This window comes from Morus notabilis, unplaced genomic scaffold (assembly GCF_000414095.1).
Source record: "Morus notabilis unplaced genomic scaffold, ASM41409v2 Scaffold353, whole genome shotgun sequence".
Lineage (NCBI taxonomy): Eukaryota > Viridiplantae > Streptophyta > Magnoliopsida > Rosales > Moraceae > Morus > Morus notabilis.
In genome coordinates this window covers 190,491-203,643 of record NW_010357109.1, presented here as the reverse complement: position 1 = coordinate 203,643, position 13,153 = coordinate 190,491, and the positions used below count along the sequence as shown (strand labels likewise).

The 13,153-nt window shown below is 35.1% G+C and overlaps 1 protein-coding gene across 2 annotated transcripts; it reads left to right on the top strand.

Moving 5' to 3' along the window:
- The first annotated feature begins 2,525 nt into the window (after window positions 1–2,525).
- LOC21397208 (pre-mRNA-splicing factor RSE1) lies at window positions 2,526–12,573 on the top strand. Of its 2 annotated transcripts, XR_002902242.1 has the most exons (16): window positions 2,526–2,919; window positions 3,157–3,291; window positions 3,407–3,486; window positions 3,608–3,691; window positions 4,390–4,477; window positions 4,648–4,808; window positions 4,939–6,943; window positions 7,804–8,114; window positions 8,324–8,639; window positions 8,757–8,912; window positions 9,124–9,265; window positions 9,881–9,957; window positions 10,134–10,264; window positions 11,056–11,164; window positions 11,492–12,027; window positions 12,334–12,573. XR_002902242.1 is itself a non-coding variant. In XM_010089248.2 (15 exons), exons 1-15 carry the CDS (start codon window positions 2,746–2,748, stop codon window positions 11,687–11,689), a joined length of 4,167 nt encoding a protein of 1,388 aa, XP_010087550.1. In that variant the 5' UTR covers window positions 2,526–2,745; the 3' UTR covers window positions 11,690–12,174. The 2 variants fall into 2 exon arrangements, 1 of the variants encoding a protein (XP_010087550.1); XM_010089248.2 differs by lacking the exon at window positions 12,334–12,573 and having other exon boundaries at window positions 11,492–12,174.
- The last annotated feature ends 580 nt before the right edge of the window (window positions 12,574–13,153 follow it).

Sequence of the window (13,153 nt, the reverse complement as noted above, 5' to 3'; positions counted from 1 at the left end):
CTACCTATTTCATTATGTCTCCAAAATACAAGGAATAGGATTTAGGGTCTCAGAATCCGTACCGAGTAAATCAAAAGACATAAATCCATAAATAGGAGTTTGTTAAGAACTCAGGATTAAGATAATCCAATATATGATCATCGGTAGACTCAATTAGAATTTCTATGCTTTAACGAAAATGATTAGAAATTCATATTGTGTCTGTGTCCTTGTTCCACGTAATCTTATTATGCGAAATACACTCATTCAATATCTCGCCATATTAACAGTGCGGATAACACCGTTCCATTCTAAATGGGAATGACATGTATTAATAATGTTTTAATTAAAGATTCTGAACTTTAATTAAATTCATCATGAATAATGTTTTTGATTATTATCCTTAAACACTATCCTTTCGTATATAACACTTATATACTATGTTTAAGGTTACATAAACAATCACGAAATTTTCATTTGATATTCATAAAATATTCATAAATATATGCACATAAAATGATGAATAAACTATTTTATTAATTAAATAATAAATATCCTATTACATCTCATGCTTCTAGGACACTATTCCCAACACCTACTTCATCATGTCTTTAAAATACACGGAATGAGATTCAGATCTCAGAATCCGTACCGAGCAAATCAAAAGACACAAATCCATAAATAGGAGTCTGTTAAGAACTCATGATTAAGATCATTCTATATATAACCATCGGTAGACTCAATTAAAATTTCTATACTTAACAGAAATTATTAGAAATTCATATTGTGTCTGTGTCCTTGTTCCACATAATCTCATTATGCAAAATATACTCATTCAATATCTCACCATATTAACAGTGCGGATAACACCGTTCCATTCTAAATGGGAATGACATGTATTAATAATGTTTTAATTAAAGATTCTGAACTTTAATTAAATTCATTATGAACATTGCTTTTTGATTATTATCCTCTCGTATATAACACTTATATACAATATTTAAGGTCACATAAATAATCATGGAATTTTCATTGATATTCATAAAATATTCATAAATATATGCACATAAAATAATGAATAAACTCTTTTATTAAATAAATAATAAATATCCTATTACATCTCATGCTTCTAGGACACCATTTCCAACACCCTTATCCCCACAGAATAATTCTCAAGTTACAAATGCATCCAAAGGCGTAAAAAGAAAAGCTTCCATGATTGATTCACTTGACAAGCATATTGGAATGCTTCACTTTGGCATGAGTAATGTGGCTGATGCACTTAGAGAGGGCAATGCTATTGCTGAAAAAATATAACCACGTATCTATTCGGAAGAAGAAGTGTATGATGAAGTAATGAACAATGGAGTTCCTGATAATATTAAATTATAAGCTTTTCTATTTTTAATCAAAAGTGCATCACAATAGTGGATACTTGACTGCAGGTGAATGTTGAGAAATATATATGACCATACAAACTAATACTTTTGTGAAAAATTTCGCTTACTTTACAATAGTAGATGCATAGTATACTAGTCACTTTTTTGTTGTATTTGAACCTTCAACAAGTTATTGTATTTAAACTATAGCTAGCTACTCTTTTGTTGTATTTAAACGTTAAAAAAATTACTGATGCATTAATGCTATATAAGTTAAACTATATTTTTGTACCTTTATATACGTATGTGTGTGTATATATACATAATATAGATGGATTATATGTTTAAGTTACATGAATTTTTTGAGCTAATTTGATGTTAAATACTATAGTATTTATACTTTTATTAAAAAAGAATATTAATAAAAAATATTTGAGCAAAAAAGTAATTACATCTCTTTAGTTTCACTTCTAATATCAAATAAGAAAAGGTAAATTCATTTTCTTTCTTCTCTATCATACCAAAAAAATCAAGAGAAAATTAAAATCTTTTTTTATCTTTCTAATTTTTTATGCATTATAATTTTCTTTTCTCTTTTATTTTCTTTCTATCTTACCAAACAAAGTGCTAGTATTTATCTCCTTTCCCCCTTATTTAACTGAACCACTCTTAGCCTCAAAGACTCGATATGGGCTGAAGAACTTCCTTAATATGGGCCTAACATCCGGTAAGGCCCACCTAGTATGCTGACATAAGCACAACGCTTAAGTTTCACCTGATCGGTAACTGAATAGAAACTTCACAGTTCACGTCCCAAATTAATTATTAATAAACAATAATAATAATAATATAAAATTAAAAAAAAAGAAAAATATGTCAAGATTTGAGATGAATTAAAATTAACAGATCAATAATTTATATAAGTTAATAAATAAGTTAAATTATTGTTTTTATCTATAACTTATTTGATTATGAACCATAATTTAATAAATTATTATCTATAATTATCTATAACTTATCTGATTATTAACTATAACTTAATAAATTATAATTTATTAATTTTTATAATTAAAAATTAACTTATATATTTTCTTAAATTTTTTATATTTACATATTTTTTAATATTTCACCGTAAAATTCTAGTTCTTCTCTCTCTCTGATGGCCTGGACTATCCGTACTTCGCCACATGGAACTGTGAGAGGAGGAGAGGGAGGGACACAATTACCGACCAAACCACAAGCTTTTCACTTCTCTCTCTCTCTCTCTCTCTCTCTCTTTCTCTCTCAACATTTTCGTGAGCCCTAGAATAGAATTTCTGATTATCCTGCGAAACAAACAGAAAAAAAGAAAAAAGGAAATCGGAGCTTTTCTTCGTCTCGTTCGTTAATGGCGCTTTCGGAGGAGGAATGCTCCTCGGCGAAATCCCGATCGACGTCCTCGGCGGCGTCGACTAGCAGCTCTCATTACCTCGCCAAGTGCGTCCTCAGAGGAAGCGTCGTTCTCCACGTCGTCTATGGCCGAATCCGCTCTCCCACCTCCTTCGACGTCGTTTTCGGCAAGGTCCTCTCTCTCTCTCTCTCTTCAAATCTATATATGGAGGGAGTTTTTGCAATGTTTAAGTCCGTTGATTTCTTTTGCATAATTCTCGATTGGTTTCGTTGTGTAAGTGTAATTCTTACATTGTGAATAGTTTTGTATTTAGCTTCAACATAAGCTACTAGAAGGTCCTTTTTTTTTTTTCGGATTGAGAATTTCGGGCTGAAAAATGGCTACTTCATGGACAATTTATGGTTTCAGGAAACGTCCATAGAACTGGTAGTGATAGGGGAAGACGGGATAGTTCAATCTGTAAGCGATCAGCCTGTGTTTGGGACGCTTAAAGACCTTGCAATCCTACCATGGAAAGACAAGTTTTGCCCGCGAAACGCGCAGGTCCGTTAGTTACTCACAAGTGTCTTTCACATTCTTTGGTTTATTTTGATATATACTTGATAGAAGCTTCTTTCTACTGTGTGAATATTATATGTTGCACTTCTTCTTGTGGTAGATGTTGGGTAGGGATTTTTTGCTTGTTCTTTCTGATTCTGGGAAGCTCTCGGTTCTATCGTTTTGCAACGAAATGCATAGGTAATCTTCATTTTCTCCTCTTGATTCGTTCTTGATCGCTGGAAAGGAGCGGTAGTTTTGCTGCATCTTCTGTTATACAAAGTGATTCTTAGTTAGTCTGGTATTTGGATTGTTTAAACAGGTTCTTCCCAGTGACTCAAGTTCAACTTTCAAATCCTGGAAACTCTAGGGATCAACTTGGAAGATTGCTAGCTGTTGATTCCAGGTGAATCCTACTTTCTCGTTATTCGGATGGATCTAAATATGGGGTGGCTTGATCTATCTAAATATGGATCTAAAGTGATTCCAAGTGCAGGTTTTATTGTTTTTTAATGTTTGGATTCAACTACAACTTCCACATTTCAGCGCGTAGCAATTCCTTAGTTGTGTAGCAATTCCTTAGTTCAGTCTCAAATACGCAGATAATTCAACCAAAAGTTGTAGTTATCTTTTCATTAAGATGATGATATACTGTTATCGAAAATGTTTAAATAGTTGTATGCATCATATTTTATAGGCAAACCTAACCAGACTATGTTCTATCAAAATTTATTTATATTCCCAGGCACTGTTGATAGTTATTTAACTGAATGTGGAGATTAAAGTACACAAATTTTGGGGAGGAGCAAGAAGAATGTGCCTGCTATATGATGAACTGGGTTTTATGTTTCTGGTTATGTTTGGTGGTACTCTTCGTCTAACGCAATAACTTTTATGGAGACATAAACGTGCTCAGTTTTAGTTTATCAACTGATCTGAAGTTTAAGGCTTTCAGCTGTGTTGCTTTGTGTTAGCTTTTGCGGGTCTAGATTATTGCAAACGAAATTTATTATGCTGAAAATTAAAAGAAAAGAAGAGAAGATAGGAAGCACTTGATTTTCAGTGATTTTCTTTGATCCTCACTTTTATTCTTTTACTTCGCAGTGGATCTTTCATTGCTGCAAGTGCCTATGAAAATCAGTTGGCTATGTTCTCTGTTTCAGTGTCTGCTGGCAGTGATATTATTGATAAGGTATTTTTTTTATTACTCATTTAAATACGTGTGGGTAGCTTGGGCCTTATTGTTAAAGGTTCCGTGTGGGATTTTATTAGAGAGAACATGCTTGCTTTTCCCCCCTTTATCATTTGAAATGATAGCTTGAGTTTTGACACAAATTAAGTTGTGTTGTGCCACTATTTCAGAGAATAGTTTATCCTCCTGAAAATGAGGGAGATCTAAGTATAACTAGAAGCGTCCAGAAGAACAGTATAAATGGTACCATATGGGGCATGTGCTTTATTTCAAAAGATCCTTCCCAACCAAGTAAGGGGAATAATCCTGTACTTGCCATTCTTCTGAATAGGTATGAAAATTATGAGAACTCAAGTTAGAGTTTCATGGTTTGCATTGCCTTAGGATGCATCTCTGTTATCATTTTGAATGTTCCTCTTAACATTTTTCTTAATGGAAAAACAACTATTTTGTCCTTTCAGGAGGTCACATCTTAATGAGCTTCTTTTATTGGGATGGAACATTAGAGATCATTCCATATCTGTTCTATCACAGTATGTTGAAGATGGACCTTTGGCATATGACATTGTAGAAGTCCCTCATTCTTATGGATTTGCTATTATGTTCAGGGTGGGTGATGCTTTCTTAATGGATCTTAGAGATGCTCATAACCCTCGTTGTGTCTATAGAACAAACTTAAATTTTTTACCCCATGCAGTTGATGAGCAGAATTTTGTTGAAGAATCGTGCAAGACAGAACATGAGGTTGATGATGAAGGTTTGTTTAATGTTGCTGCCTGTGCGTTGCTGGAGCTTAGGGATTATGATCCGATGTGCATAGATGGTGACAGCGGAAACGTAAATGTTAGCTACAAACACTCGTGTTCATGGAGTTGGGAACCGGGAAATAGTAAAAAACTAAGGATGATTTTTTGTTTAGATACTGGAGAATTTTTCATGATTGAAATTTGCTTTGACTCTGATGTTCCTAAGGTTAGTCAATCTGATTGTCTTTACAAAGGTTCACCTTGCAAGGCGCTTTTGTGGGTTGAAGGTGGGTTTCTTGCTGCTCTTGTTGAGATGGGGGATGGTATGGTCCTGAAATTGGAAGATGAAAGGCTTATTTATGCTAGTCCTATACAAAATATTGCTCCCATCTTGGATATGTCAATTTTAGATTACCATGATGAGAAACACGATCAAATCTTTGCCTGTTGTGGAGTGGTTCCAGAGGGATCATTAAGAATAATTCAAAATGGCATTAGTGTAGAAAAGCTACTCAAGACAGCTTCTATGTATCAAGGCATAACTGGTACTTGGACGGTTCAGATGAAAGTAGTGGATTCTTATCATTCTTTTCTTGTGCTATCGTTTGTGGAAGAGACGAGGGTCTTGTCAGTTGGTTTAAGCTTTACTGATGTGACTGATTCAGTTGGTTTTCAACCTGACGTCAGTACTTTGGCATGTGGTCTGTTAAATGATGGGTTACTTGTCCAGATTCACCAGCATGCAGTAAGACTTTGTTTGCCCACTAAAGTTGCCCATTCAGAAGGAATTTCTTTGCCTTCTCCCGTTTGTATATCTTGGTGCCCAGACAATATGAATATCAATTTGGGTGCTGTTGGACATGATCTGATAGTTGTTTCTACTTCTAATCCTTGTATTTTATTCCTTCTTGGGGTCAGATTGCTGTCAGGATATGACTATGAGATACATGTAATGCAACATTTGAGATTACAATATGAGTTATCATGCATTTCCATTCCTCAAAAACGTTTTGAGCGAAAAAGTCCAACTCGCCCTATTGGTGTTGTGGACGATAGCTATCTGTCTGCCCTTCCATCTGAAGTTGACATCAGTAAAGCTTTTGTTGTTGGCACACACAAGCCTTCAGTGGAAGTTTTGGTTTTTGATCCTGATGAAGGCCTAAGAGTAATTGCAAATGGGACAATTGCACTTACAACTATTATGGGAACTGCTGTTAGTGGTTGTGTTCCTCAAGATGTGAGGCTTGTTTATGTCAACCGGTTGTATATCCTTTCTGGACTGAGGAATGGTATGCTGCTTCGTTTTGAGTGGCCTTCTGCCTTTACATTTTCACCATCAGTACTGGCCAATCGGAATGCTCTTTCTTCTGTTCTAGTGGATGCAGGTCCTGTTTTTTCTAGCACATCAGCACCGAATAGTTTTGGTCTAAAAGCCAATGATGTTAAATTATCTGAGAAGGCAAAGTCTAAAAATCCTATTAATCTTCAATTGATCGCCATTCGTCGCATTGGCATCACTCCTGTTTTCCTAGTTCCCTTGAGTAGCTCGCTTGATGCTGATATAATTGCTCTAAGTGACAGACCTTGGTTGTTACACACTGCAAGGCATAGTCTCTCTTATACATCTATTTCGTTCCAAGCTTCAACACACGTGACTCCTGTATGTTCTGCCGAGTGCCCGAAGGGTATTTTGTTTGTTGCAGAGAACAGTCTACATTTGGTGAGGATTCTAATCCATTTTGTTGTGTCCTGTTATGGGTCGTTTGCTTTCATTTTGATAAAGAAAACACTTTATTAGTTTGTTGAAAATTATATTTCATAGCGAAATAATTCAAAAATTAGACCTTGAATCATTCACCTTCAAGTGATACAACAATTAATCTTTTATTTATTTTTGGATGCGGTTGGGTGCATTGAATTCATGATATGATTTTTATCATGCAATATGTATGATTTTATTGTTCTCATCTCTCCAGGTTTTTGTTTTTTTTTGTTTTTTGTTCTTTTTATCGTTTTTATCTTTTTTCCTATTATGGTAGTAGCACTTTTTTATTTCTGCTGTATGTTTCTGGTTAATGTTTGTGTTAAATGGTCATTTAGAATATTTCCTGTTATTGCTTTTGGAAGCAGACTTAAGTTTAGTATTGTAACTCTAACATGATATGTACTTATTTTTAGGTTCCAAACGTGATAATATCTGTGGTATAATTACAGAACAATTGCTGAATAAAATTTATAAATAAAAAATTTTGAATAATTCATTTTTTGTTCTTATATATATATTTATATATTTGTTGGTATCAAAGTATCAAACGAATTGTGTTTCAGTAGTCGAGTCGTGTTCTACTCAGTTAAATAATCAAATGTTCATGCTTATCATGGACTTTCTTCTTTTCGTTTTTTATTTTTATTTTTTTTTTTTTGGGTCTGTTTGGATTGTGTTGTAGGAACTAAAGATTCATGATTTAGGATGCTCTCTCTCTCTCTCTCTCTCTCTCTCTCTCTTCTTATAGTGAGTTCTTTGTTCTCATAGTGAGTGATTCTTTAGTTGATACCAGTTTGTATATTATAATTCCTTAGGTGGAGATGGTGCATTGTAAGAGGCTTAATGTACAGAAGCTTAGTCTTGGAGGCACTCCTCGAAAGGTTCTGTATCACAGTGAAAGCAGGTTATTGCTTGTGATGAGGACTGATCTCACAAATGATACATGTTCGTCTGATATATGTTGTGTAGATCCTTTAAGCGGTACAGTGCTCTCATCTTTTAAACTTGATCATGGAGAAACAGGAAAATCTATGGAGTTGGTGAGAGTAGGGAATGAACAGGTTCTTGTTGTTGGAACTCGTCTGTCTTCTGGTCCAGCCATAATGCCCAGTGGCGAGGCTGAGAGGTGTACCATCTGTCCTTAGCCTTTTCTTTCTACCCGTTTACATATTTACTATTTATATTGTGCTGCATTGCAGAAAGCATATTGCCTTAACACTTGACTGTTTATCAAGTAAATCTTTGTGGTTTTTACATCTATTTAAGTTTGGAGTCATGTTTTCCTTTGTGTATAGTTCGATTAACATGTCATCCTAATCGTACTTTTCTGAACAGTACAAAGGGTCGTCTTATTGTTCTCTGTCTTGAACACGCGCAAAACTCGGATAGTGGTTCAATGACATTCTCTTCGAAGGCAGGTTCATCTTCTCAACGAGCTTCGCCATTTCGTGAAATTGTTGGATATGCCACAGAACAGCTATCTAGCAGTAGCCTGTGCAGTAGCCCAGATGATACCAGCTGTGATGGAATCAAACTTGAAGAAACTGAAGCATGGCAGTTACGGTTGGCTTATTCAGTCATGTGGCCTGGAATGGTACTCGCGATTTGTCCCTATCTTGAACGATACTTCTTGGCATCTGCCGGTAATTCTGTAAGTTTCAATATTCCTTCTTACTTTCTCTTCTATACGCTTCTTTTAGAAATAATCCAGCATATATAGTTTTATGTAATTTTTGGTGATAAAGATTCTATTCCTCTTTAAATTCAGTTTTATGTCTGTGGTTTTCCGAATGACAATTCCCAACGGGTGAGAAAATTCGCTGTGGGGAGGACAAGGTTTATGATTACGTCTTTGACTGCACACTTTACAAGAATTGCTGTTGGCGACTGTCGCGATGGTATCCTCTTCTTCTCTTATCATGAAGTAAGTGACAAGTTTGGTCTCTGAATAATTCTGTGTTTTAGTTTGGGAAGTTAGTTCTTCTTTGCTTTTGTGTTCCCTTTTCTTTGACGTCCCTTTTCTCCCCCGTGCTCAGAATGTACTCTTCTATTTTCACCTTGGAATAGCAGGATTTTTGCCTGTTTCTTTTTCAATGCATGTGTTGACGTTGACATCCTTGCTTCTTGTGTGGCAGGATGCTAGAAAGCTGGAACAACTTTACTGTGATCCGTCACAAAGATTAGTTGCGGATTGTCTTCTCATGGATCTAGATACTGCTGTTGTATCAGACCGTAAGGGGAGCATTGCTGTCCTTTCATGTGCTGATCACTTAGAAGGTACAAGATTGTTAATCTCCAAAGTAATTAGACTAGGATGTGTATCTCCATGACCTTCAGTTAGAGCCCTTAATTCTTGCTTATTTCCTATGGAGATTATGCCACTCAATCTCTAAAAAAAATTAGAAGTTTTGGAGATTAGGCAGCAAATCAGCGACATCAGAGGTCACTTACGAGTTTGAACTTAGAGATGAATTTTGAACTAGACCGTTACATTAGGAAAAGTAAAATAAGAAAGGTATAGAGCCCTACAACTTTTGAAACTTCACTGTAAAAATCTGATCACAGCAGTTAGTAATGCCTATTATCTGGCAGTACAATCCACGGATCCAGATCCATGTACCTTCTTGAGCAGGAAAATCACCTGCAGCCCCATTTGATCTCTTTGTGAAGTTAGTGTGAAACAGTCTTGGCTTACATATGAAAATTGATGAATCAATCAATTACTAAATGGTGTTATTTATGCAGCATAGATAGAAAATATACTGATACTTTGAGAAAGGTATTGGGTATTAACTTTCAACTTGTCAGTTCCCCTCTTCTCCCACATTCTGCTGATTCTCTTCCTTTGTGGCTGGAAAATAATATTATAATCTTTAATGTTGTGTGTCCCAGATAATGCTAGTCCAGAATGCAACTTAAATGTAAGCTGTGCCTATTATATGGGTGAGATAGCTATGAGCATAAAAAAGGTACAGTCTTGCTGTTACTCCATCCCGCCCCTTCTTTATTGGGACGAGTTATTTTTGCAGTTGAATACCAATTTCTGATAGCACTTCTTTGGGGACTTCTGTTTTCCCGCCTATTTATAAGTTCTCTCTTAGATTTGATTTGGAACCCCTGAAGATTTACCCATGTTTATTTGTAGGGATCATTTTCATATAGCCTTCCAGCAGATGATGTATTGAAGGGCAGCAACATGAAGATTGACTCTGCACGCAATACCATTATTGCCAGCACCCTGCTAGGAAGTATAATTACCTTCATTCCTTTATCAAGGTAGACCATGATGGCACGACCTTCTCAGTTTTCTCGAGGAAGATAAATAATGTTGCTAACAGTCACAGTTTATTAGCATATAGTTCTGTCTGTGAAGATGCCCTACCATAAATGTTAGTGGAGTTTAAGTATTGCCTTGCGTGCCAATGGAGTTTTCAGTAATTACCATGTTCGTGGCTTTATTAGTTTCAAAGTAGTGCAGGTGTTGAAAGTTGATGAAAGATCACAGGACACATACCTTTTTGTTTCTGTTTCTATGCAAGCAAAGTGCAAAAAACAACTTAGCTACTGCCTATAAGCTTACACCTGCTCTTACAAGAAAAAATACATTTTCGATGTCCGACTGTTCTATCTTTCCTTTCATTTTCCTCTGTTTGCATTAGGTTACAACGGCATCCACTAGAAAAGAGAGAATCCACTTCAGATAACCACGCCTCTGCTAAGTTTCGTACATAATAGCCCGAGTGGTCTTGTTCCATTTGTTTGTCCTGTTAGTTCTTTTTGGTTGAAGTACCATGGTCTGGACCTCCTAGTGTAAATCTCTAGACACCTTGAACGATTGTGCTGTCTGCTCTGTGCAACCAAAGTCTACTTTTAATTTGGTTTTTGTATTCATAAATGATACGAAAGGTTTTGATTGTCAAGGAAAATCTTCCTTTATCGGTGTCTGGTCCTCCAAGCACACTTGCACTAACCCCATGTGTGCACGCAGAAATGTGGGGTTTTTTAAGTAGAACTTTTTTTTGCTTCTTTGTTTGGATTTTTACGTTATAAATATCAATCTTCTGTAGGGATGAATATGAACTATTGGAAGCTGTCCAAAGTAGGCTTGTAGTTCATCCATTGACTGCTCCTATACTTGGAAATGATCATAACGAGTTTCGCAGCCGTGAAAACCCGGTAAGAAATGTAGCAACCTGAAATGCTTTATTTATTATTATTATTTTTTTTACCTGAAGTGCATGTTCTTTTGTATTTGCACACTTTCGTGGAATTTGATACAGTTCCTAGTAGGAAACATGGTTGTTATTGCTATTTATTTTTGAATATTTGTTTGCTCAATTATTTATTACTTTACATTTTACCTTAAAAACTTGTGGCTTTCTGCTCTCTCTTGATTTAGATGGTACCTTTTGTATTCTTTTGTATTATGGTCTATCGGTTTAAGAGCATATGAGAACCACCTTTATGACTTGATTCTCAATTTAGCTCTCTTATTTGTTGCAGCCTGGAGTACCTAAAATACTTGACGGTGATATGCTTACTCAATTCTTGGAACTTACAAGAATGCAACAAGAAGCTGTACTGTCGTTACCTCTGGGCACAAAAGATGCAGTAAGCTCAAGCTCAAAAACTACTCCTCCGCCGATCCCTGTCAATCAGGTTGTGCAGCTCTTGGAGCGAGTACATTATGCACTAAACTGATCTAAGAATGTGTTCCAATTCTCCAACCTGTTTATGAGTTATGGAAATAGGTTTCAAGTGTCCAATTGAAGAAGCGCTTGAGCCGACTTTCATATGCCAGTTTTTTTATGGCAGCATCTTCATTTGTCCTCCAAGTTTTCTGAGCAATGAAACATCGGTCCAGAAAACCAAATACCTCGTATCGCTAAACATCTTTTGTTACTTAGTCTTATGGTTAATGCTGTAGCAAGATGTTTCTGACGACTCACTTTCTCAGTTTGAATCTAAGGTGGAGCAACAGCTGAGCCCAGCAAATAAAATGCCAAGATGTGGGTGGATTTTTCGCCATTTCACTCCATGTAATTATCTATCCCTTGTATTATTGTTTAGAATAATTTGTTGTTGACGGTATGTCAGATGGAAAAACAGACGGTTGAAAAACATATTTCTGTATAATATCTGGATGTACGCTAATTGAAAAAAACTATACGAAAAATTTAACAAAATAAAGCATTGCATTAAATAATATTTTTTACATTCAAATATTAAATTTATAATTGGCACATCAATTACATATTGCATCGGAGATGCAAGCTTCCCTGCTGATTCAGGGTTTTGGGGTTTGGATATTTTGCATTTGGTTTTACTGAAGTTATTGCCTGCAGGAGAATCAAGCGGTCGACCAAAAGATTGAGCCCAGCCCAACCTACAATGAAGCACTTAGCCATATGACATGCAAAAGTGCACCAAAAAAAAAGTAATAATATATTGAAGAGAGAATCTTGGAATCTGCCCCCTTAAGATACTTTTCTAGTTTTGTATCATTCACTTAAATTTTGCCATTTTTAAGTTGAAATGTAATGAGAAAAAGTAAGGGTACATTCTAGGATAGACATTTTTTTTAACTTACCGGTAGAAACTATTTTAGCTGACGGAGTAAGTTTTCAACGATATGATGGGAGTATTCATATTAAAAATTTATAATACGTAATACAGAATTGTTTCAATCACAAAACATGCCATTAAAAACTTAATTCATAAAAATTTTCAGAAGTACGAATACTGTTTTAAAAAAGACAGATCTTTAATGTCCGTTTATTAAATGGGCAATCCTCCAGATTTTTCTTGTTTGTGGATAACTAGAGAAAACACTGAGGCATTTGTAAAAATAAATCAATAGAAAAGTTTTATTAGTAAAATAATTTTTAAAATTTTTTTATTTATAAAATGACTACGGAACCACTATTTTTTTTATAAAAAAACATCGGACGGCCGTTTTTCATAAAAAATAAAAGTCATTTTCTTAATTTCACCTTGTTTGATAGTAACTCTAGCAAATTTTTTGAAAACACCCTTAAAAACAGAAAGTAATGAGACATAGATCTCTCATTCGAGACATTCATCGGGTCTTTTGTTTTAATCTTAACAAAAGGGAACCGAACCAAAGTAATATAAGTGAAGACCAGTGAAAAGACCTCAAATATT